This window comes from Oncorhynchus keta, chromosome 18, assembly GCF_023373465.1.
Source record: "Oncorhynchus keta strain PuntledgeMale-10-30-2019 chromosome 18, Oket_V2, whole genome shotgun sequence".
In the NCBI taxonomy this organism is placed as follows: Eukaryota; Metazoa; Chordata; class Actinopteri; order Salmoniformes; family Salmonidae; genus Oncorhynchus; species Oncorhynchus keta.
In genome coordinates, this window is record NC_068438.1 from 44,811,731 (window position 1) to 44,838,560 (window position 26,830).

At 44.5% G+C, this 26,830-nt stretch overlaps 1 protein-coding gene across 16 annotated transcripts in view; it reads right to left on the reverse strand.

The window, feature by feature from the left end:
* The window catches only part of LOC118379313 (uncharacterized), a 75,616-nt gene extending 63,309 nt beyond the window's left edge, over positions 1–12,307 (reverse strand). For 4 of the 16 annotated variants that reach the window (XM_052468500.1, XM_052468496.1, XM_052468491.1 and 1 more), the window contains exons 1-7: positions 12,169–12,307; positions 10,872–10,907; positions 9,979–10,263; positions 9,464–9,790; positions 8,995–9,285; positions 8,623–8,874; positions 8,290–8,403 (exon numbers count right to left, since the gene is read on the reverse strand). In XM_052468500.1, coding sequence (XP_052324460.1) covers positions 8,290–8,403; positions 8,623–8,874; positions 8,995–9,285; positions 9,464–9,790; positions 9,979–10,263; positions 10,872–10,907; positions 12,169–12,238 — 1,375 coding nt within the window. In that variant the 5' untranslated portion in view covers positions 12,239–12,307. Of the gene's footprint in view, positions 1–6,453; positions 7,212–7,251; positions 7,334–8,289; positions 8,404–8,622; positions 8,875–8,994; positions 9,286–9,463; positions 9,791–9,978; positions 10,264–10,871; positions 10,908–12,168 lie in introns of those variants that run through there. The other 12 variants (XM_052468505.1, XM_052468498.1, XM_052468506.1 and 9 more) reach the window with 7 other exon arrangements.
* Positions 12,308–26,830: the final 14,523 nt, after the last annotated feature.

Below are 26,830 nucleotides of genomic sequence, written 5' to 3' on the forward strand. Positions count from 1 at the left end.
TAGCTGGTGCACGATATCTAAGTCTCAAGGTTTTGCTCGCCTAAGGTAGAGTATTTCATGATAAGATTTAGACCACACTATCTACCTAGAGAGTTTTCATCTGTATGTTTAGTAGCTGTCTACATAGCACTAAGTGCACTAAGACCGCACTCAATGAGCTGTATTCTGCCATAAGCAAACAGGAAAACGTTCAACCAATGGCGGTGCTCCTAGCGGCCAGGGACTTTATTACAGGGAAACTTAAATCTGTTTTATTAAATCTCTATCAGCGTGTTAAATGTGCAACCAGAGGGGGAAAAATTCTAGACCAACTTTACTCCACACACAGAGAAGCATTCAAAGCTCTCCCTCGCCCTCTATTTGGCAAATCTGACCAAAACTCTATCCTCCTGATTCCTGCTTACAAGCAAAAATGAAAGCAGGAAGCAACAGTGACTCGGTCTTTAAAAAAGTGGTCAGATGCTAATGCTAATGCAGATGCTAAACTTAAACTACAGGACAGTTTTGCTAGCACAGACTGGAATATGTTCTGGGATTTTTCTGATGGCATTGAGGAGTACACCACATCAGTCACTGGTTTGTCCCCACAGTGACTGTATGTATATACCCCAACCAGAAGCCATGGATTACAGGCAACATTCGCACTGTGCTAAAGGGTAGAGCTGCTGCTTTCAAGGAGCGGGACTCTGTCCTGAAGCTTATAAGAAGTCCCGCTATGCCCTCAGACGAACAATCAAACTTGAGTGGGTTGAGTCACTGATGTGATCTTCCTGTCTTGGTTGGCGCCCCCCCCTTGAGTTGTGCCGTGGTGGAGATCTTTGTGGGCTATACTCGGCCTTGTCTCAGGATGGTAAGTTGGTGGTTTGAGATATCCCTCTAGTGGTGTGGGGGCTGTGCTTTGGCAAAGTGGGTGGGGTTATATCCTTCCTGTTTGGCCCTGTCCGGGGGTGTCATCGGATGGGGCCACAGTGTCTCCTGACCCCTCCTGTCTCAGCCTCCAGTATTTATGCTGCAGTAGTTTATGTGTCGGGGGGCTAGGGTCAGTTTGTTATATCTGGAGTACTTCTCCTGTCCTATCCGGTGTCCTGTGTGAACTTAAATATGCTCTCTCTATTTCTCTCTTTCTTTCTCTCTCTCGGAGGACCTGAGCCCTAGGACCATGCCTCAGGACTACCTGACATGATGACTCCTTGCTGTCCCCAGTCCACCTGGCCGTGCTGCTGCTCCAGTTTCAACTGTTCTGCCTGTGATTATTATTATTTGACCATGCTGGTCATTTATGAAGATTTGAACACCTTGGCCATGTTCTGTTATAATCTCCACCCGGCACAGCCAGAAGAGGACTGGCCACCCCACATATCCTGGTTCCTCTCTAGATTTCTTCCTAGGTTTTGGCCTTTCTAGGGAGTTTTTCCTAGCCACCGTGCTTCTACACCTGCATTGCTTGCTGTTTAGGGTTTTAGGCTGGGTTTCTGTACAGCACTGTGAGATATCAGCTGATGTACGAAGGGCTATATACATTGATTTGATTTGATTTGATCAAACAGGCAAAGTGTCAATAGAGTACTAAGATCGAATCGTACAACACCAGCTCCGACACTTGTCGGATGTGGTTGGGCTTGCAAACTATTACAGACTACAAAGGGAAGCACAACCGAGAGCTGCCCAGTGACACGAGATTATCAGACTAGCTAAATAGCTTCTATGCTCGCTTCGAGGCAAGTAAAACTGAAACATGCATGAGAGCATCAGCTGTTCCGGATTACTGTGTGATCACGCTCTCCACAGCCAATGTGAGTAAGACCTTTAAACAGTTCAACATTCACAAGGATGCTGGGAAAGACGGATTACCAGGATGTGTACTCCGAGCATGCGCTGACCAACTGGCAAGTGTCTTCACTGACATTTTCAACCTCTCGCTGTCTGAGTCTGTAATACAAACATGTTTCAAAAAGACCCCCATAGTCCCTGTGCCCAAGATCACTAAGGTAACCTGCCTAAATGACTACCGACCCGTAGCACTCACGTCTGTAGCCGTGAAATGCTTTGAAAGGCTGGTCATGGCTCACATAAACACCATTATCCCAGAAGTCCTAGACCCACTCCAATTTGCATACCGCACCAACAGTTCCACAGATGATGCAATCTCTATTGCACTCCACACTGCCCTTTCCCACCTGGACAAAAGGAACACCTATGTGAGAATGCTATTCATTGACTTCAGCTCAGTGTTCAACACCATAGTGCCTGAAAGCTCATCACCAAGCTAAGGACCCTGGGACACCTCCCTCTGCAACTGGATCCTGGAATTCCTGACAGGCCGCCCCAGGTGGTAAGGGTAGGTACCAACACATCCGCCACGCTGATCCTCAACACGGGGGGCCCCTCGGGGTGCATGCTCAGTCACCTCTTGTACTCCCTGTTCACTCATGACTGCACGGCCAGGCACGACTCCAACACCATCATTAAATCAAAATTAAATTAAGTTTGCTTATGACGCAACAGTGGTAGGCCTGATCACCGACAACAATGAGAGCCTATAGGGAGGAGTTCAGAGACCTGGCCGGGTGGTGCAAGGACAACAACCTCTCCCTCAACGTGATCAAGACAAAAGGATATGATTGTGGAATACAGGAAAAGGAGGACTGAGCACGCCCCAATTCTCATCAATGGGGCAGATTGAGAGCTTCAAGTTCCTTGGTGTCCACATCACCAACAAACTAACATGGTCCAAGCACACCAAGACAGTCGTGAAGAGGGCACGACAAAGCCTATTCCCCACAGGAGACAGAAAATGAGACTGAAAAGATTTGCCAATGGTCCTCAGATCCTCAAAAGGTCTTACAGCTGCACCATCGAGAGCATCCTGATTGGTTGCATCACTGCCTGTTATGGCAACTGCTCGGCCTCCGACAGCAAGGTACTCCAGAGGGTAGTGCGTACGGCCCAGTACATCACTGGGGCCAAGCTTCCTGCCATCCAGGACCTCTATACCAGGCAGTGTCAGAGGAAGGCCCTAAAAATTGCCAAAGACTCCAGCCACCCTCGTCACAGACTGTTCTCTCTGCTACTGCACATCAAGCGGTACTGGAGCACCAAGTCTAGTTCCAAGAGGCTTCTAAACACCTTCTACCACCAAGCCGTAAGACTTGAACAGCTAATCAAATGGCTACTCAGATTATTTGCATTGCTTGTCTACGCCAGTTACCTCGACACCGGTGCCCCCACACGTTGACTCTGTTCCGGTACTCCCGGTATAAAGCCCCGCTATTGTTATTTACTGCTGCTCTTTAATTATTTGTTATTCTTCTCTTTCTTTTGGGGGGGGTATTTAAAACTGCATTGTTGGTTAAGGACTTGTAAGTAAGCATTTCACTGTAACGTCTGCACCTGTTGTATTCGGCACATAACATTTGATTTGAAAGTTTAGTTTGTATCTTCCACATTTGGTTTTGTACACCAGCTTCAAACAACTGAACACGCAATATTTTTGATTATGCAAAATATATTTCACAGCAGTTTAGATGGTACAATGATTCTTTACACAATACTTGCTTGTTTTGTCACAAAAACTGGAATTAGGTGAAAATGTCAGAGCGATTTCTGCATAGTGCACCTTTACCTATCCTTTAACTATTTTACTAGTTAGTGGTCTTATGGCTTGGGGTTAGAAGCTGTTCAGGGTCATATTGGTTCCAGACTTGGTGCAGAGAGAAGAGCCTAAGACTTGGGTGGCTGGAGTTATTTGTATGGCCTTTTAAGGGCATTGTGGATATCCCGCCCCTGTGTCCCAGCATTGGGCCAGTAACTGGGCTATACCCCAGCCTCCACCTGTCTGGGTTCGGTGTTTCTTCCTTCAAGGGATTTGATATATACAGAAGTCCAGAGAGGACATACAGAATAAAAACAGAATTCCCTCGTTATGTCGAGATCACGACTTATATATCTCGTGATCACGACATAACAAAGTACACTTTGTAAATAAGAGTGGCCGTATTGATGATAGATGGACAGTATGACTCAGGCGGCAGAGCCCAGTGGATCAGCACATGTTTTTATAGATTGCTACACTAAGGGATGGTACATTTCATGCTAACATCATGCTTTCATTTGTGTTTGGAGCTCATTTTTAGTTTCTAAGTTAGAATTCTAGCAAGCTAAATGTGTCTTACCTTGAGCTAAAAGCTTGTTGGGGGAGATAATCCCTCGTGGGGTATTTAAGCTCTGAACGATGCCTGACCGGCAGCTCTGTTTCCCAGGCTGTGTGCCACACCAAGACCACCAATCGCATGCAAGCAAACATAGCTAACTTAGTTTTGTGAGCGAGCAAGATGTTTATGCTGGTTGTTAGCTTGCATGCCTGATATGTGCATAATTGTAAGGGACACTTCATGTTTTATGGATAATATTTACAGTGTAGGTGAGCTCCATTCCTGACAGGCTGATCAGATTCAATTTCCGAGCTTGAACAGATTCAATAGCAGCCTCAGAGGGTGATGAATCAGGATTCTGCTCTTTCATAGACAAAGCACCTTGCAGGCAGATTAGCAGTCAGTGCATTATGTACGTGATCAACAGTGGGAGTGCTCTATTCCTGGCAGTCTAATCTGATTTAATAGCAGCCTCAGAGGCTGATGGATCGGGATGCTGCCTTGTAGGCTGTCTGCAAGGAGCTTTACCTACGAAACAGCCTACAAGGCAGAATCCAGATTTATCAGCCCGAGGCTACTATTGACTCTACTCAGCTTGAATAGAGCTCGCCCCCTCTGGATGATATGCATCATCTTATAAAGTGCTGACAGCTAGTCTGCCTGCAAGGAGCTTAACCTACAAAAACAGCCTACAAGGCAGAATCCTGATTTATCAGCCCAAGGCTACTATTAAATCTGCTCAGCTTGCCAGGAATAGAGCTCGCCCCCTCTGGATGATATGCATCAGCCTATAAAGTGCTGACAGCTAGTCTGCCTGCAAGGAGCATAATGTGAGAATCCTCATTTCTCTCAATAAAGTTAGTATTTTCTTCTTTATTTTATCTATCTGCTGCAACTGTGTGAAAACCTGATAAAAATTGTGCACGGTAAGTGTATAAATAGGTGAAATGATTTTGCTGTGATTTGAAAGTACAGGGATTTATATATTTCTAAAAACCATAACCACTAGAACCATACAGCAATGTACAATCAATTCACATTTAGAGTATTTGCAGTGGTGTAAAAAGTACTCAATTGTCATACATTTTCTACTCACCAAATGGCACCATTCTTATTTACAGATAGCCAGGGGCACACTCCAACACAATTTACAAATGAAGCATGTGTGTTTAGTGAGTCCTCCAGATCAGAGGCAGTAGGGATGACCAGGGATGTTCTCTTGGTAAGTGAGTCCACCAGATCAGAGGCAGTAGGGATGACCAGGGATGTTCTCTTGGTAAGTGAGTCCACCAGATCAGAGGCAGTAGGGATGACCAGGGATGTTCTCTTGGTAAGTGAGTCCTCCAGATCAGAGGCAGTAGGGATGACCAGGGATGTTCTCTTGGTAAGTGAGTCCACCAGATCAGAGGCAGTAGGGATGACCAGGGATGTTCTCTTGGTAAGTGAGTCCTCCAGATCAGAGGCAGTAGGGATGACCAGGGATGTTCTCTGTTTAGTGAGTCCTCCAGATCAGAGGCAGTAGGGATGACCAGGGATGTTATCTTAATAAGTTTGTGAATTAGACCATGTTCCTGTCCTACTAAGCATTCAAAATGTAACTTTTGTACTTTCAGGTGTCAGGGGAAATGTATGGAGTAAAAAGTACATTATTTTCTTTAGGAGTGCAGTGAAGTAAAACTAAAAGTTGTCAAAAGTATAAAATAGTAAAGTACTGACACATTCTAAGTATTTGTTTTGGGTATTTTTACACCACTGAGTATTTGGCTGTTTCAGCTTCCAGAGCCAATTTACTTTGAGACAAGGTCCTCTGACTATGGAGTAACATTAGGCTCCTCTAGTCCATTATTGGGCTAGGCCAGGGGTGCTCAAGTACCATTTCAGAAGGTCCAATCACTCAATCTCCTAGGTGGCAAAGGTCCAGATGGATATTGTAATTTATCGGCGTATTAACCAACCCCCCTCCCCGTAACCCACGCGACCCCAAACTGTTAACACACCCCTCTTTTGGTTAGTTTAGGCGTCTCATGAGAGTTAGATAAAGTATCGGGCAATACTGACCTCTACTGCATGACTAATATAGTTGTAGAAAGATTCCAAGAAGGACTTTAACGTGTCAGTCTCTCGGTGGAACAAAGAGGAATCGTAACATAAATAATACTTATCAACATGAATCGTTGTTCACACGCCAATGTGCAATAGACAGACTAAAACATTTCAGCCAACTGAACACTATACGATTTTACAATCTTATCAGTACCTAACAATAGTATACAAGTTCCTCTCATGTGACAGTCAAGCAAAGTCAGACTGAAAATATATTTTATTGACAAAAACATCAAATAAAAGGATTTCTATTTAACATTAAATTCCACAGCTCCTGTCATTAAAACAAACGTACATTAAAACCAGGAAAAGTTGCCAATCCATTTAGACTGATATTTAAAGACAGATTTTTACAACATTTTACAGTTTTGCAGGCCTATGTTATAGTATCATGGAAAGACCTACAGCCTGAATATTTAGTAAAAGAAACCAATCAATTATATTTAAAAATAAGAAAAAATAAAATGACTAAAAATAATAGAAAAGGTGTTGTGTGGCTGAGGGTGGCTTTGTGGCACAGAACCAATCCAGTGTGAAAGTAACTTCCCTTTACTGTCCAATCATGTCCATGTGTACTGAATGGGTCTCAAGCCAATCTCATCAAATTCACAAAAACGCATTTAAGATTATTTAAAATGTAAAATAAATGTGGTTGTGGATGAATATACTTCTACCAGATGCATTTTATTTAGTTTTTGCCCATTAAAAAAAAGACAAAAGTTGAAAACCTACAAGGGCGAGGGAGTACAGTGGTCTTCTTGAAGTCTTCCTGGTTACCATCATAGCATATTCCCATGCTGCGTGGGTACGAATGCTGGCACCTAGCCCTACTTTGTGTCTACCCTTAATTTCAAATCACTTAGTCAGCCCCCAATCTCTCATGGTAATTCAATACTGATGACTTGGTCAGCCCCCCAATCTCTCATGGTAATTCAATACTGATGACTTGGTCAGCCCCCAATCTCTCATGGTAATTCAATACTGATGACTTGGTCAGCCCCCAATCTCTCATGGTAATTCAATACTGATGACTTGGTCAGTGGTGTTTCTCTCATTTCTCTTGTCTCTTGATCGAGCTGCTGAACACAGAAATAAACCATGAGGAATGAATGGTATGGACCCAGGTAACAGATATGAAGTAGTCGTCTAGTGTTTAAGAGCGTTGGGCTCAAAACAAATCCATGAGCCAATTTGATGAAAAATATGTCGATGTGCCTTTGAGCAAGACACTTAACACTAATTGCTCCTGTAAGTCGCGCCGGATAAGAGCGTCTGCTAAATGACTCAAATATCAATAATCCGTTCAACATAGTAACTACTACACGTGGCGTAGTTAAGTTTTAGACATTAATTAAAGCAGCCTGAGATGGAGTTTCTGTGGGTACAGGGGATACCCCTGTACGCTGTGGATACCCCTGTACGCTGTGGATACCCCTGTACGCTGTGGGTACCCCTGTACGCTGTGGGTACCCCTGTACGCTGTGGGTACCCCGTACGCTGTGGGTACAGGGGTACCCCGTGCGCTGTGGGTACAGGGGATACCCCCTGTACGCTGTGGGTACAGGGGATACCCCTGTACGCTGTGGGTACAGGGGATACCCCTGTACGCTGTGGATACCCCTGTGGGTACAGGGGATACCTCTGTACGCTGTGGGTACAGGGGATACATCTGTACGCTGTGGGTACAGGGGATACATCTGTACGCTGTGGGTACAGGGGATACATCTGTACGCTGTGGGTACAGGGGATACATCTGTACGCTGTGGGTACAGGGGATACCTCTGTACGCTGTGGGTACAGGGGATACCTCTGTACGCTGTGGGTACAGGGGATACCTCTGTACGCTGTGGGTACAGGGGATACCTCTGTACGCTGTGGGTACAGGGGATACCTCTGTACGCTGTGGGTACAGGGGATACCTCTGTACGCTGTGGGTACAGGGGATACCTCTGTACGCTGTGGGTACAGGGGATACCTCTGTACGCTGTGGGTACAGGGGATACCTCTGTACACTGTACTGGTTAGGGGTTCTTACCTTTAGCCTTACAGCATTTCACCACCAGTGCAATGGTCACCAGCAGGAAGATAGAAACCACCAGTAAACTACACAGCAGAATGAGCAAAGAGATGGACCACACTGGGTCTGGAGCTAGAGAGAGAGAGAGCGATGGATGGATGGAGGAGAGAGAGAGACAGATGGATGGAGGAGACAGATGGAGCGTGAGAGATGGAGAGTGAGAGATGGAGATTGAGGAAGAGATGGAGAGGAATTGAGATCTACTGGTCATACAAACTGACACATTGTGTATACAGACACACACACCCCTTAGAAATAACATAAACACTAAAAGGTGCATTTATTTTTCACCTCTCACAGACATCCAGCTCCCATGTGATTCTCCCTGGTCTAGTTGTTTACACCGGTACCATCCTTCATCTGACTGTGTTGCTGCAGGGATGGTCATCTCTCCTGTTAGCTCAGTCTTAGTGAGGTAGCCATTGTCCATCCATTTATGAAACTCGGCACTGAGGTTTGATGGGGACTCCTGATATCTGCAGCGTAGAGTCACAGAATCTCCCTCAGTCACAGGAAGGGCAGGGCTTTCCAGGGCCACACCCTCTGTACAGCACCAATCACAGTACAGTACAGTTACAGTCTATCAGACTGAAGAAACAACTCGTCATCATATCATTGGTGGATGCTGGGTTATAATTCATCTTATTAAAGGGTTAGACTTACTAAGGGTCACTGTGATGTTGACGGCATTACTGTACTCTCCCGACTCAGACTCGCACCAGTACACGCCAGTGTCTGACCAGACATCTGTAGTTGTGAAGATGCATGTGGATCCTGTCACTGATCCCCAGTCAGTAGGACACTCCAATACTTTGGGTTCTTCCCATCGTAAGTACCTCTTCACTCTCCATCTATTAGAGTCCCCCTGCACAGCACAGCCCAGCGAGACAGACTCATTGTAAAAAAACTGAACTCTGTTGGGACTGACAGTCAGAGAGGCTGAAGGAGACTGACCTGAAACACACAGAAATACAGAGAGAGAAAGAAAGAGAGAAAGAGAGAGAGAAGAGAAAAAGAGAGAAAAAGAGAGAAAAAAGAAAGAGAGAGAGAAAGAGAGAGAGAAAGAGAGAGAGAAAGAGAGATGAGACTGAGGTCAGGGTGCAGACTGTGACACAGAGAAAGAGTGACTCACCTTCTACCCAGAGAAACTGGAGATCACTGAAGTGTGTGTAATAGACTGGGTCTCCTCTCTCAGCTCTACACACATATCTCTCTCTGTGACTCAGACCAACCAGGCTGAGAGAGTAGGAGCCTCCAGCCCCTCCGTCACTGTCCGGAAGCAGCTCTGGAAAGAAGTCCTTGTCTGGATAAGAGGGGAACCCTTCCCTGTAGGGTACAGCCTTGTACCAGGAGAACCTCCAGCCTGTGTACGAATCTCCAACCTCACAGTTCAGCGTTACTGAGTCTCCAGCATTCGCCCACCATGAAGGAGACATGGTCAGGTGAGGAGAAACCATCCCTGAAGTGGAGGGAGATTATTTGTACCTCAGTGATCTGTTGTCAGTTTTTTATTTATTATTTTAAACTTGAATAGTCACCAAACATTCATATTGAAGTCACTTTATGAAGCCATTCTCATGTTCTGACACTACATCTAATATTACCTCACCACTTCTCGCTCTCAACAACGCAGACATACACACTCACATGACACGGTTAGTGTGATGTCGTCACTGATGCTGGACCTCTGGGAGTTACTCCTCCGTACTCCCATACAGCTGTAGACACCATTATGAGACGGTTCAACAGGACCGAGACTGTATTCATTCTGACTAGAGGAGGAAACGAGGCCGTTGAGATCTCTGTACCACCGGTACTCCCAGTCAGTGACTCCGTCGTCCTGTATGTCACACCGGAGAGTGACGGTCTCTCCTTGGTATATCCCCGTCGGTGTCCGTTTAGGCTGCAGAGTTAAAACAGCTCTGGGCGGCTCTGGACAAACAGAGAAAATAAGCATCAATGAAACACAAACAGTCTCACTTTACAACACACAAACCAGTTATTATCATTAATCAAACCATAAATACTAACTGAACACATTGAGTAACTACATGTGAGCTCACAAATGCACTTAAATGTTATTTATACTCAATTGTTTAACTGATCATGTTATAGTCAGAATGTATTCTGATAAATACAATTCAATAGTATTTTAGATGTATTTTTAGTGACCAAATGTCTTTGTGTCTTCATGAGAGGGAGAAAAAACTATGTCCAGAAGTAAATAGGAAATGCTACTGGTGTGCGTCTTCATGTGGTCTACTGGTGTGCGTCTTCGTGTTGTCTAATGGTGTGCGTCTTCATGTTGTCTAATGGTGTGCGTCTTCATGTTGTCTAATGGTGTGCGTCTTCATGTTGTCTAATGGTGTGCGTCTTCATGTTGTCTAATGGTGTGCGTCTTCATGTTGTCTAATGGTGTGCGTCTTCATGTTGTCTAATGGTGTGCGTCTTCATGTTGTCTAATGGTGTGCGTCTTCATGTTGTCTAATGGTGTGCGTCTTCATGTTGTCTAATGGTGTGGAGAGAAGAATGGGACTCACCTTGGCTTTGTTCATAGCAGGTGAGAGCACTCAGCACTAAAACACACACAGAGAGAGAGAGAAAACCCATCACGTCACACCATCACATAACAACCTAACCGCAGCAATTAAAGGGGCAATCCGGGATTTGAAAAACATCAAAAATGTTTCAATTAACAACCCGGGGATGGAGAAATGTAACACCTCAAATTCATAGATAAAGCCATGGCTGCAGGGACTGACCATCAGGCTATAGCTGCAGGGACTGACCATCAGGCTATAGCTGCAGGGACTGACCATCAGGCTATAGCTGCAGGGACTGACCATCAGGCTATAGCTGCAGGGACTGACCATCAGGCTATAGCTGCAGGGACTGACCATCAGGCTATAGCTGCAGGGACTGACCATCAGGCTATAGCTGAAGGGACTGACCATCAGGCTATAGCTGCAGGGACTGACCATCAGGCTATAGCTGCAGGGACTGACCATCAGGCTATAGCTGCAGGGACTGACCATCAGGCTATAGCTGCAGGGACTGACCATCAGGCTATAGCTGCAGGGACTGACCATCAGGCTATAGCTGCAGGGACTGACCATCAGGCTATAGCTGCAGGGACTGACCATCAGGCTATAGCTGCAGGGACTGACCATCAGGCTATAGCTGCAGGGACTGACCATCCATGAGATCAAATGATCTGCTGTTTGATCTGACAATTAATCTTGATAGTTGTACAGTCGTCTCAAACAAAACACGGAAGGACCTCAGCGTTACTCTGGACCCTGATTGCTCTTTTGACAAACATATCAAGAATACTTCAAGGGCAGCTTGTTTTCCCCATCTTCGTAACATTGCAAAAATCTAACTTTTTTCCCCCAATAATTTGATTAATTGATTGTTGACATTTACCTCGTTTACAAACAAACAATGGAGTAAAACAATATTATGGGCTCTGATTGGGTATAACAGTTGAACTAAGCTCATGAGGCCATTATCAGTTATAGCCTATTCTTCAAGAATCATTAGTATGTCATTAATTTAAAATGTTCCAATCCCAGAGGACCCCTATGCACAAATGCTTACACCAATATTGATAATTCAACCCTCCCTAGCATATTTTTTTGGGTCCAAGGACAAAGTACAGCCATTGTAAGAGCCTGTCTGTCATGTAGGCTACATCTGAGTTAAGGATTGGTCTCTATATTACGTTTAACTTACTTTTGTTAAAACAAAACAAAAACAGTTGTTGACACTGCAATGGGTATTACATAGATGTAGATTTACTGGACACACACAGACAAGCAAACACACAGTACTCACAAAGAATTCCCCAGAGTGAGATGTGCTCCATGCTATCCTGCTTGACAACGTAAGTGTTGTGAAAGGTCATAGCACTCTAACAGGACTCCCAATTGCTTCCAATTACACCAGACCACGCCCCTTCCCTCCACACCTGTTCCCACTCACTAATCAACGTTCCTTTCAGTTCCCTTTATAAGCAGTATGATCCTTCCTACACGTTAGTATAGTTTTGATTGGTGAGGCCTTTGGGAAGCTACATCGTACCGGGGATGTAAGTGCCTACCATGTGCTACCCTGTAGCCATAACATATGCTACCCTGTAGCCATAACATATGCTACCCTGTAGCCATAACATATGCTACCCTGTAGCCATAGCATATGCTACCCTGTAGCCATAGCATATGCTACCCTGTAGCCATAACATATGCTACCATGTAGCCATAACATATGCTACCCTGTAGCCATAGCATATGCTACCCTGTAGCCATAGAATATGCTACCCTGTAGCCATAACATATGCTACCCTGTAGCCATAAAATATGCTACCCTGTAGCCATAACATATGCTACCCTGTAGCCATAACATATGCTACCCTGTAGCCATAACATATTCTACCCTGTAGCCATAGCATATGCTACCCTGTAGCCATAAAATATGCTACCCTGTAGCCATAGCATATGCTACCCTGTAGCCATAAAAATATGCTACCCTGTAGCCATAAAATATGCTACCCTGTAGCCATAGCATATGCTACCCTGTAGCCATAGCATATTCTACCCTGTAGCCATAACATATGCTACCCTGTAGCCATAAAATATGCTACCCTGTAGCCATAACATATGCTACCATGTAGCCATAGCATATGCTACCCTGTTGCCATAACATATGCTACCCTGTAGCCATAGCATATGCTACCCTGTAGCCATAACATATGCTACCCTGTAGCCATAACATATGCTACCCTGTAGCCATAACATATGCTATCCTGTAGCCATAGCATATGCTACCCTGTAGCCATAGCATATGCTACCCTGTAGCCATAACATATTCTACCCTGTAGCCATAAAATATGCTACCCTGTAGCCATAGCATATGCTACCCTGTAGCCATAGCATATTCTACCCTGTAGCCATAACATATGCTACCCTGTAGCCATAAAAATACCACCATGTAGCCATAACCTTTGCTACCCTGTAGCCATAGCATATGCTACCCTGTAGCCATAACATATGCTACCCTGTAGCCATAACATATATTCTACCCTGTAGCCATAACATATTCTACCCTGTAGCCATAACATATGCTACCCTGTAGCCATAAAAATGCCACCATGTAGCCATAACATATGCTACCCTGTAGCCATAGCATATGCTACCCTGTAGCCATAACATATGCTACCCTGTAGCCATAACATATGCTACCCTGTAGCCATAGCATATGCTACCCTGTAGCCATAAAATATGCTGCCCTGTAGCCATAGCATATGCTACCCTGTAGCCATAGCATATGCTACCCTGTAGCCATAGCATATGCTACCCTGTAACCATTAAATATGCTACCCTGTAGCCATAACATATGCTACCCTGTAGCCATAGCATATGCTACCCTGTAGCCATAGCATAACCTACCCTGTAGCCATAAAATATGCTACCCTGTAGCCATAAAATATGCTACCCTGTAGCCATAGCATATGCTACCCCCTAGTAGCCATAGCATATGCTACCCTGTAGCCATAACATATGCTACCCTGTAGCCATAAAAAATGCCACCATGTAGCCATAACATATGCTACCCTGTAGCCATAGCATATGCTACCCTGTAGCCATAACATATGCTACCCTGTAGCCATAACATATGCTACCCTGTAGCCATAACATATTCTACCCTGTAGCCATAACATATGCTACCCTGTAGCCATAGCATTTGCTACCCTGTAGCCATAACATATGCTACCCTGTAGCCATAAAATATGCTACCCTGTAGCCATAACATATGCTACCATGTAGCCATAGCATATGCTACCCTGTAGCCATAACATATGCTACCCTGTAGCCATAGCATATGCTACCCTGTAGCCATAAAATATGCTACCCTGTAGCCATAGCATATGCTACCCTGTAGCCATAAAAATGCTACCCTGTAGCCATAACATATGCTACCATGTAGCCATAACATATGCTACCCTGTAGCCATAGCATATGCTGCCCTGTAGCCATAACATATGCTACCCTGTAGCCATAGCATATGCTACCCTGTGCCATAACATATGCTACCCTGTAGCCATAGCATATGCTGCCCTGTAGCCATAACATATGCTACCTTGTAGCCATAACATATGCTACCCTGTAGCCATAACATATGCTACCCTGTAGCCATAACATATGCTATGCTGCCCTGTAGCCATAACATATGCTACCCTGTAGCCATAACATATGCTACCCTGTAGCCATAACATATGCCACCCTGTACCATCGCATATGCTACCCTGTAGCCATAAAATATGCTACCCTGTAGCCATAGCATATGCTACCCTGTAGCCATCGCATATGCTACCCTGTAGCCATAGCATATGCTACCCTGTAGCCATAGCATATGCTACCCTGTAGCCATAACATATGCTACCCTGTAGCCATAACATATATTCTACCCTGTAGCCATAACATATTCTACCCTGTAGCCATAACATATGCTACCCTGTAGCCATAAAAATGCCACCATGTAGCCATAACATATGCTACCCTGTAGCCATAGCATATGCTACCCTGTAACCATAGCATATGCTACCCTGTAGCCATAACATATGCTACCCTGTAGCCATAACATATGCTACCCTGTAGCCATAACATATGCTATCCTGTAGCCATAGCATATGCTACCCTGTAGCCATAGCATATGCTACCCTGTAGCCATAACATAATCTACCCTGTAGCCATAAAATATGCTACCCTGTAGCCATAGCATATGCTACCCTGTAGCCATAGCATATGCTACCCTGTAGCCATAACATATGCTACCCTGTAGCCATAAAAATGCCACCATGTAGCCATAACATATGCTACCCTGTAGCCATAGCATATGCTACCCTGTAGCCATAACATATGCTACCCTGTAGCCATAACATATGCTACCCTGTAGCCATAACATATTCTACCCTGTAGCCATAACATATGCTACCCTGTAGCCATAGCATTTGCTACCCTGTAGCCATAAAATATGCTACCCTGTAGCCATAAAATATGCTACCCTGTAGCCATAACATATGCTACCCTGTAGCCATAACATATGCTACCCTGTAGCCATAACATATGCTACCCTGTAGCCATAGCATAACCTACCCTGTAGCCATAAAATATGCTACCCTGTAGCCATAGCATAACCTACCCTGTAGCCATAAAATATGCTACCCTGTTGCCATAAAATATGCTACCCTGTAGCCATAACATATGCTACCCTGTAGCCATAACATATGCTACCCTGTAGCCATAACATATGCTACCCTGTAGCCATAGCATATGCTACCCTGTAGCCATAGCATATGCTGCCCTGTAGCCATAAAATATGCTACCCTGTCGCCATAACATATGCTACCCTGTAGCCATAACATATGCTACCCTGTAGCCATAACATATGCTACCCTGTAGCCATAACATATGCTACCCTGTAGCCATAACATATGCTACCCTGTAGACATAACATATGCCACCCTGTACCATCGCATATGCTACCCTGTAGCCATAAAATATTCTACCCTGTAGCCATAGCATATGCTACCCTGTAGCCATCGCATATGCTACCCTGTAGCCATAGCATATGCTACCCTGTAGCCATAGCATATGCTGCCCTGTAGCCATAACATATGCTACCCTGTAGCCATAGCATATGCTACCCTGTAGCCATAACATATGCTACCCTGTAGCCATAGCATATTCTACCCTGTAGCCATAAAATATGCTACCCTGTAGCCATAGCATATGCTACCCTGTAGCCATAAAAATGCCACCCTGTAGCCATAACATATGCTACCCTGTAGCCATAGCATATGCTACCCTGTAGCCATAACATATGCTACCCTGTAGCCATAACATATGCTACCCTGTAGCCATAACATATGCTACCCTGTAGCCATAGCATATGCTACCCTGTAGCCATAACATATGCTACCCTGTAGCCATAGCATATGCTACCCTGTAGCCATAACATATGCTACCCTGTAGCCATAACATATGCTACCCTGTAGCCATAACATATGCTACCCTGTAGCCATAACATATGCTACCCTGTAGCCATAGCATATGCTACCCTGTAGCCATAACATATGCTACCCTGTAGCCATAACAGATGCTACCCTGTACCATCGCATATGCTACCCTGTAGCCATAAAATATGCTACCCTGTAGCCATAGCATATGCTACCCTGTAGCCATAGCATATGCTACCCTGTAGCCATAGCATATGCTACCCTGTAACCATTAAATATGCTACCCTGTAGCCATAACATATGCTACCCTGTAGCCATAGCATATGCTACCCTGTAGCCATAGCATATCCTACCCTGTAGCCATAAAATATGCTACCCTGTAGCCATAAAATATTCTACCCTGTAGCCATAACATATGCTACCCTGTAGCCATAACATATGCTACCCTGTAGCCATAGCATATGCTACCCTGTAGCCATAGCATATGCTACCCTGTAGCCATAGCATATGCTACCCTGTAGCCATAACATATGCTACCCTGTAGCCATAAAATATGCTACCCTGTAGCCATAACATATGCTACCCTGTAGCCATAACATATGCTACCCTGTAGCCATAGCATATGCTACCCTGTAGCCATAACATATTCTACCCTGTAGCCATAGCATATGCTACCCTGTAGCCATAGCATATGCTACCCTGTAGCCATAGCATATGCTACCCTGTAGCCATAGCATATGCTACCCTGTAGCCATAACATATGCTACCCTGTAGCCATAACATATGCTACCCTGTAGCCATAGCATATGCTACCCTGTAGCCATAGCATATGCTACCCTGTAACCATAGCATATTCTACCCTGTAGCCATCGCATATGCTACCCTGTAGCCATAACATATGCTACCCTGTAGCCATAGCATATGCTACCCTGTGGCCATAACATATGCTACCCTGTAGCCATAGCATATGCTACCCTGTAGCCATAGCATATGCTACCCTGTAGCCATAACATATGCTACCCTGTAGCCATAAAATATGCTACCCTGTAGCCATAACATATGCTACCCTGTAGCCATAGCATATGCTACCCTGTAGCCATAGCATATGCTACCCTGTAGCCATAACATATGCTACCCTGTAGCCATAGCATATGCTACCCTGTAGCCATAACATATGCTACCCTGTAGCCATAGCATATGCTACCCTGTAGCCATAACATATGCTACCCTGTAGCCATAAAATATGCTACCCTGTAGCCATAACATATGCTACCCTGTAGCCATAACATATGCTACCCTGTAGCCATAGCATATGCTACCCTGTAGCCATAAAATATGCTACCCTGTAGCCATAAAATATGCTACCCTGTAGCCATAACATATGCTACCCTGTAGCCATAGCATATTCTACCCTGTAGCCATAGCATATGCTACCCTGTAGCCATAACATATGGTACCCTGTAGCCATAAAATATGCTACCCTGTAGCCATAACATATGCTACCATGTAGCCATAGCATATGCTACCCTGTAGCCATAACATATGCTACCCTGTAGCCATAGCATATGCTACCCTGTAGCCATAGCATATGCTACCCTGTAGCCATAAAATATGCTACCCTGTAGCCATAACATATTCTACCCTGTAGCCATAAAATATGCTACCCTGTAGACATAAAATATGCTACCCTGTAGCCATAGCATATGCTACCCTGTAGCCATAGCATATTCTACCCTGTAGCCATAACATATGCTACCCTGTAGCCATAAAATATGCTACCCTGTAGCCATAACATATGCTACCATGTAGCCATAGCATATGCTACCCTGTTGCCATAACATATGCTACCCTGTAGCCATAGCATATGCTACCCTGTAGCCATAACATATGCTACCCTGTAGCCATAACATATGCTACCCTGTAGCCATATAGCCATAACATATGCTACCCTGTAGCCATAACATATGCTACCCTGTAGCCATAACATATGCTACCCTGTAGCCATAGCATATGCTACCCTGTAGCCATAACATATGCTACCCTGTAGCCATAGCATATGCTACCCTGTAACCATAGCATATGCTACCCTGTAGCCATCGCATATGCTACCCTGTAGCCATAACATATGCTACCCTGTAGCCATAGCATATGCTACCCTGTAGCCATAACATATGCTATCCTGTAGCCATAGCATATGCTACCCTGTTGCCATAGCATATGCTACCCTGTAGCCATAACATATGCTACCCTGTAGCCATAAAATATGCTACCCTGTAGCCATAGCATATGCTACCCTGTAGCCATAGCATATGCTACCCTGTAGCCATAACATATGCTACCCTGTAGCCATAACAAAATGCCACCATGTAGCCATAGCATATGCTACCCTGTAGCCATAGCATATGCTACCCTGTAGCCATAACATATGCTACCCTGTAGCCATAGCATATGCTACCCTGTAGCCATAACATATGCTACCCTGTAGCCATAGCATATTCTACCCTGTAGCCATAGCATATGCTACCCTGTAGCCATAACATATGCTACCCTGTAGCCATAAAATATGCTACCCTGTAGCCATAACATATGCTACCCTGTAGCCATAACATATGCTACCCTGTAGCCATAACATATGCTACCCTGTAGCCATAGCATATGCTACCCTGTAGCCATAAAATATGCTACCCTGTAGCCATAGCATATGCTACCCTGTAGCCATAACATATGCTACCCTGTAGCCATAGCATATGCTACCCTGTAGCCATAGCATATGCTACCCTGTAGCCATAAAATATGCTACCCTGTAGCCATAAAATATGCTACCCTGTAGCCATAGCATATGCTACCCTGTAGCCATAACATATGCTACCCTGTAGCCATAGCATATGCTACCCTGTAGCCATAACATATGCTATCCTGTAGCCATAGCATATGCTACCCTGTTGCCATAGCATATGCTACCCTGTAGCCATAACATATGCTACCCTGTAGCCATAAAATATGCTACCTGTAGCCATAGCATATGCTACCCTGTAGCCATAGCATATGCTACCCTGTAGCCATAACATATGCTACCCTGTAGCCATAACAAAATGCCACCATGTAGCCATAACATATGCTACCCTGTAGCCATAGCATATGCTACCCTGTAGCCATAACATATGCTACCCTGTAGCCATAACATATGCTACCCTGTAGCCATAGCATATGCTACCCTGTAGCCATAACATATGCTACCCTGTAGCCATAACATATGCTACCCTGTAGCCATAACATATGCTACCCTGTAGCCATAACATATGCTACCCTGTAGCCATAACATATGCTACCCTGTAGCCATAGCATATGCTACCCTGTAGCCATAACATATGCTACCCTGTAGCCATAACATATGCTACCCTGTAGCCATAACATATGCTACCCTGTAGCCATAACATATGCTACCCTGTAGCCATAGCATATGCTACCCTGTAGCCATAACATATGCTACCCTGTAGCCATAGCATATGCTACCCTGTAGCCATAACATATGCTACCCTGTAGCCATAGCATATTCTACCCTGTAGCCATAGCATATGCTACCCTGTAGCCATAGCATATGCTACCCTGTAGCCATAGCATATGCTACCCTGTAGCCATAACATATGCTACCCTGTAGCCATAGCATATGCTACCCTGTAGCCATAACATATGCTACCCTGTAGCCATAGCATATGCTACCCTGTAGCCATAGCATATGCTACCCTGTAGCCATAACATATGCTACCCTGTAGCCATAGCATATGCTGCCCTGTAGCCATAGCATATGCTACCCTGTAGCCATAACATATTCTACCCTGTAGCCATAGCAAATGCTACCCTGTAGCCATAGCATATGCTACCCTGTAGCCATAACATATTCTACCCTGTAGCCATAGCATATGCTACCCTGTAGCCATAGCATATGCTACCCTGTAGCCATAGCATATGCTACCCTGTAGCCATAACATATGCTACCCTGTAGCCATAGCATATGCTACCCTGTAGCCATAACATATGCTACCCTGTAGCCATAGCATATGCTACCCTGTAACCATAGCATATTCTACCCTGTAGCCATCGCATATGCTACCCTGTAGCCATAGCATATGCTACCCTGTAGCCATAGCATATGCTACCCTGTAGCCATAGCATATGCTACCCTGTAGCCATAGCATATGCTACCCTGTAGCCATAACATATGCTACCCTGTAGCCATAACATATGCTACCCTGTAGCCATAACATATGCTACCCTGTAGCCATAGCATATGCTACCCTGTAGCCATAGCATATGCTACCCTGTAGCCATAACATATGCTACCCTGTAGCCATAACATATGCTACCCTGTAGCCATAACATATGCTACCCTGTAGCCATAGCATATGCTACCCTGTAGCCATAACATATGCTACCCTGTAGCCATAGCATATGCTACCCTGTAGCCATAGCATATGCTACCCTGTAGCCATAACATATGCTACCCTGTAGCCATAACATATGCTACCCTGTAGCCATAGCATATGCTACCCTGTAGCCATAACATATGCTACCCTGTAGCCATAGCATATGCTACCCTGTAGCCATAACATATGCTACCCTGTAGCCATAGCATATGCTACCCTGTAGCCATAACATATGCTACCCTGTAGCCATAGCATATGCTACCCTGTAGCCATAACATATGCTACCCTGTAGCCATAGCATATGCTACCCTGTAGCCATAAAATATGCTACCCTGTAGCCATAGCATATGCTACCCTGTAGCCATAAAAATGCCACCCTGTAGCCATAACATATGCTACCCTGTAGCCATAGCATATGCTACCCTGTAGCCATAACATATGCTACCCTGTAGCCATAACATATGCTACCCTGTAGCCATAACATATGCTACCCTGTAGCCATAGCATATGCTACCCTGTAGCCATAACATATGCTACCCTGTAGCCATAGCATATGCTACCCTGTAGCCATAACATATGCTACCCTGTAGCCATAACATATGCTACCCTGTAGCCATAACATATGCTACCCTGTAGCCATAGCATATGCTACCCTGTAGCCATAGCATATGCTACCCTGTAGCCATAACATATGCTACCCTGTACCATCGCATATGCTACCCTGTAGCCATAAAATATGCTACCCTGTAGCCATAGCATATGCTACCCTGTAGCCATAGCATATGCTACCCTGTAGCCATAACATATGCTACCCTGTAGCCATAGCATAATCTGCCCTGTAGCCATCGCATATGCTACCCTGTAGCCATAACATATGCTACCCTGTAGCCATAGCATATTCTACCCTGTAGCCATAACATATGCTACCCTGTAGCCATAGCATATGCTACCCTGTCGCCATAACATATGCTACCCTGTAGGTATAGCATATGCTACCCTGTAGCCATAGCATATGCTACCCTGTAGCCATAACATATGCTACCCTGTAGCCATAGCATATGCTGCCCTGTAGCCATAGCATATGCTACCCTGTAGCCATAACATATTCTACCCTGTAGCCATAGCATATGCTACCCTGTAGCCATAGCATATGCTACCCTGTAGCCATAACATATTCTACCCTGTAGCCATAGCATATGCTACCCTGTAGCCATAGCATATGCTACCCTGTAGCCATAGCATATGCTACCCTGTAGCCATAACATATGCTACCCTGTAGCCATAGCATATTCTACCCTGTAGCCATAACATATGCTACCCTGTAGCCATAGCATATGCTACCCTGTAACCATAGCATATTCTACCCTGTAGCCATCGCATATGCTACCCTGAAGCCATAACATATGCTACCCTGTAGCCATAGCATATGCTACCCTGTGGCCATAACATATGCTACCCTGTAGCCATAGCATATGCTACCCTGTAGCCATAGCATATGCTACCCTGTAGCCATAGCATATGCTACCCTGTAGCCATAACATATGCTACCCTGTAGCCATAACATATGCTACCCTGTAGCCATAACATATGCTACCCTGTAGCCATAGCATATGCTACCCTGTAGCCATAACATATGCTACCCTGTAGCCATAACATATGCTACCCTGTAGCCATAGCATATGCTACCCTGTAGCCATAACATATGCTACCCTGTAGCCATAACATATTCTACCCTGTAGCCATAGCATATGCTACCCTGTAGCCATAACATATGCTACCCTGTAGCCATAACATATGCTACCCTGTAGCCATAGCATATGCTACCCTGTAGCCATAGCATATTCTACCCTGTAGCCATAACATATGCTACCCTGTAGCCATAGCATATGCTACCCTGTAGCCATAACATATTCTACCCTGTAGCCATAGCATATGCTACCCTGTAGCCATAACATATGCTACCCTGTAGCCATAGCATATGCTACCCTGTAGCCATTTACATTTTACATTTAAGTCATTTAGCAGACGCTCTTATCCAGAGCGACTTACAAATTGGTGCATACACCTTATGACAACCAGTGGAACAGCCACTTGCATCTAAATCTTGTTGGGGGGAGAAGGATTACCTACCCTTACTTACCCTATCCTAGGTATTCCTTGAAGAGGTGGGGTTTCAGGTGTCTCCGGAAGGTGGTGATTGACTCCGCTGTCCTGGCGTCGTGAGGGAGTTTTGTTCCACCATTGGGGGCCAGAGCAGCGAACAGTTTTGACTGGGCTGAGCGGGAACTGTACTTCCTCAGTGGTAGGGAGGCGAGCAGGCCAGAGGTGGATGAACGCAGTGCCCTTGTTTGGGTGTAGGGCCTGATCAGAGCCTGGAGGTACTGAGGTGCCGTTCCCCTCACAGCTCCGTGGCGAGCACCATGGTCTTGTAGCGGATGCGAGTTTCAACTGGAAGCCAGTGGAGAGAGCGGAGGAGCGGGGTGACGTGAGAGAACTTGGGAAGGTTGAACACCAGACGGGCTGCGGCGTTCTGGATGAGTTGTAGGGGTTTAATGGCACAGGCAGGGAGCCCAGCCAACAGCGAGTTGCAGTAATCAAGACGGGAGATGACAAGTGCCTGGATTAGGACCTGCGCCGCTTCCTGTGTGAGGCAGGGTCGTACTCTGCGGATGTTGTAGAGCATGAACCTACAGGAACAGGACACCGCCTTGATGTTAGTTGAGAACGTCAGGGTGTTGTCCAGGATCACGCCAAGGTTCTTAGCGCTCTGGGAGGAGGACACAATGGAGTTGTCAACCGTGATGGCGAGATCATGGAACGGGCAGTCCTTCCCCGGGAGGAAGAGGAGCTCCATCTTGCTGAGGTTCAGCTTGAGGTGGTGATCCGTCATCCACACTGATATGTCTGCCAGACATGCAGAGATGCGATTCGCCACCTGGTCATCAGAAGGGGAAAGGAGAAGATTAATTGTGTGTCGTCTGCATAGCAATGATAGGAGCCATAGCATATGCTACCCTGTAGCCATAGCATATGCTACCCTGTAGCCATAACATATGCTACCCTGTAGCCATAACATATGCTACCCTGTAGCCATAGCATATGCTGCCCTGTAGCCATAACATATGCTACCCTGTAGCCATAGCATATGCTACCCTGGTCCTCCGTTGGCCCCTTTTTATGTTTTGCTCTCCTTAATTTGTAGTTACTCACCTGGCACTACTTTCATGTCTGTAACTTTTAAATGTTCCTAATGTTTCCCTTCCAGACCACCACATCCTTGCGGTGTTGGCAAATAGTTTACCAAGATTACCAATTATTTCACACTGGAAGAAGTTAAACTGACTTAGTTACTTTGAAAAAGTAGTTCTCTACATCCAAATTACTTTGTGTTTGGGGGAGGGGGGGGGTAAATCTGAAGTGTCATAAATCACAAATTGTGAGAACAGATTATTTTAGGGTGACATGTTAATGTCTACTAAACATGTTTAATGTGAGAATTGGGCCGGTCTGATTGGGCCACTGCTTTTGTTGAAAGGTGTCCTAGTAGTTGGCTACATGGCAAAGTAATCAACTACTGGGGAAACCGTTCCTTGATTATGATTACAGTTCAACTGAAAATCACTGACATTTTAAGGTATTAGTTGCATTCCACTACTTCCAAACACTGTATCCTTGTTACCCTAACGTTCCTATTTGCCTTAATGCATTTTAACTTCAACTCTAACCTCCATCACGCCATTCCTAAACTTCCCCATATGTCAACGGTCTTGAATGGGTGCAGATTGATAGTCTAGTTACCTTTTGATTCTAACGGTAGAACCTGGTTTGTGATGGAACAAACCTGTGTTTAGAAAGTCTAGTTACCTTTTGATTCTAACGGTAGAACCTGGTTTGTGATGGAACAAACCTGTGTTTAGAAAGTCTAGTTACCTTTTGATTCTAACGGTAGAACCTGGTTTGTGATAGACTGCACCCATAGACTTTCTTTTTTTGTTCTATGATGCACACTTCTTTTTTAAACATGGCAGAGGTTTGAATTGAGACTCTTGAAATAGAATTGGGTCAAAAGTTGTAATGTGGTGGCCATTGTTCGTCAGATAAATGTGTTTCTAAGATGTAACTTGTCTGCTGATTTGAAGCAAACTGTCCCTGTGTTTTATGATTCAGCTTAGCAAAACTGTCCGTCCCTGTAAGTTCATATAGCTATTCAACCTGACATTTCTATGACGCAAATGTTAAATAACTTGTGTGTTTGACAGCTAGCTCTATTTTTATTAATTCTAAATGTGTATATGGGAGGTTGCTAAATGCTTGGCTCACTTGAACTTGTTTAGCATGTTTCTGCTAGCTTGCTACATTTCTTGGCTCACTTGAACTTGTTTAGCATGTTTCTGCTAGCTTGCTACATTTCTTGGCTCACTTGAACTTGTTTAGCATGTTTCTGCTAGCTTGCTAAATGCTTGGCTCACTTTAACTTGTTTAGCATGTTTCTGCTAGCTTGCTACATTTCTTGGCTCACTTGAACTTGTTTAGCATGTTTCTGCTAGCTTGCTACATTTGCTTTACTTGCTTCAAATCAGGAGACCAGTTTTATCTTAAGTGTCACATTTGTCTCTGACTATTGTAACAACGATTTATTAAACTTTTTTTTTTTTTACAACTTGTAACTCAATGTTTATTTACAGGATTCTCAGTTTAAACTTTGCCTGTTGACATGTTAGGAACTAATTGGGTGTTCTGCCCTACAACAAAAGCTTACACAACCTGCATTGATGTTTGCTATTGCAGGAAATGATTACTAAAACCAACGTCTTCAGCATCTTTATTTTACTGTGCTATAACAATCATTACATTTTCTCTAGATTATGACCTTTGTTTTCCCATTAGTCCTCTGGCTCTGACTTGTAAAACATTGTTCAGAGGCCATTAGTTGCAATCAGCAGTTGAAACCGTGTCCTCCACACCTGATTCGGTAAAAAGCTGAGGGATGTGGCTGGCGAAAGGAACCACTTATTCATGCGGAGGGTAGGGTGGATCATGATGTATAAATGATCATTTTAACTGTTGGTGTACGTGTTTTACTTTTGATTATATTTTGGGTTCTGCCAGGGTATGATAGTTGTACTAAGACCATAAGTCATTCTTCAAGAATCAGTGGATGCATAAGTAAAATGGATGTTGTGACTGATGGCCCCTTTAAAATGTGATTGGCTCAAAGTGTAGCCTAGATGGAAAAACTGGGACGAGTCCTGATTTATTAGGATCCTCCATTAGCCAATGACAGCTAGTCTTACTGGGGTCCGACACATGAAAGAGATTACATAAGACTTTAACATCTACATAAAAAAACATGTCTCTGTTACATGTCAGTACATACAAGTCACAGGGGAGAGGTTGTTTACAAAAACATGTCTCTGTTACATGTCAGTACATACAAGTCACGGGGGAGAGGTTGTTTACAAAAACATGTCTCTGTTACATGTCAGTACATACAAGTCACGGGGGAGAGGTTGTTTACAAAAAAACAGGTTTGCTGTTCACTTGCACTAACCCAGGACTGAAGTCTAATTGCTCAATTAAGTTCTGGTTCCATATGTTTTGAGAAGATCTGCTAGACACGAACAACCCCGAGGAGCCTCTCCCTCTCTTGGCAAGTCTATGGGCAGAATGCCCCCTCAGATTTCTTTTGTTGCTGCTCGCACAACACACTGCTATATTGGTCTGCTAATACAGGACTAGTAAAGGTCTGTTAATACAGGACTAGTAAAGGTCTGTTAATACAGGACTAGTAATACAGGACTAGTAAAGGCCTGTTAATACAGGACTAGTAAAGGTCTGTTAATACAGGACTAGTAAAGGTCTGTTAATACAGGACTAGTAAAGATTTGTTAATACAGGACTAGTAAAGGTCTGTTAATACAGGACTAGTACATTTACATTTACATTTAAGTCATTTAGCAGACGCTCTTATCCAGAGCGTCACTTACAAATTGGTGCATTCACCTTATGACATCCAGTGGAACAGCCACTTTACAATAGTGCATCTAAATCTTTTAAG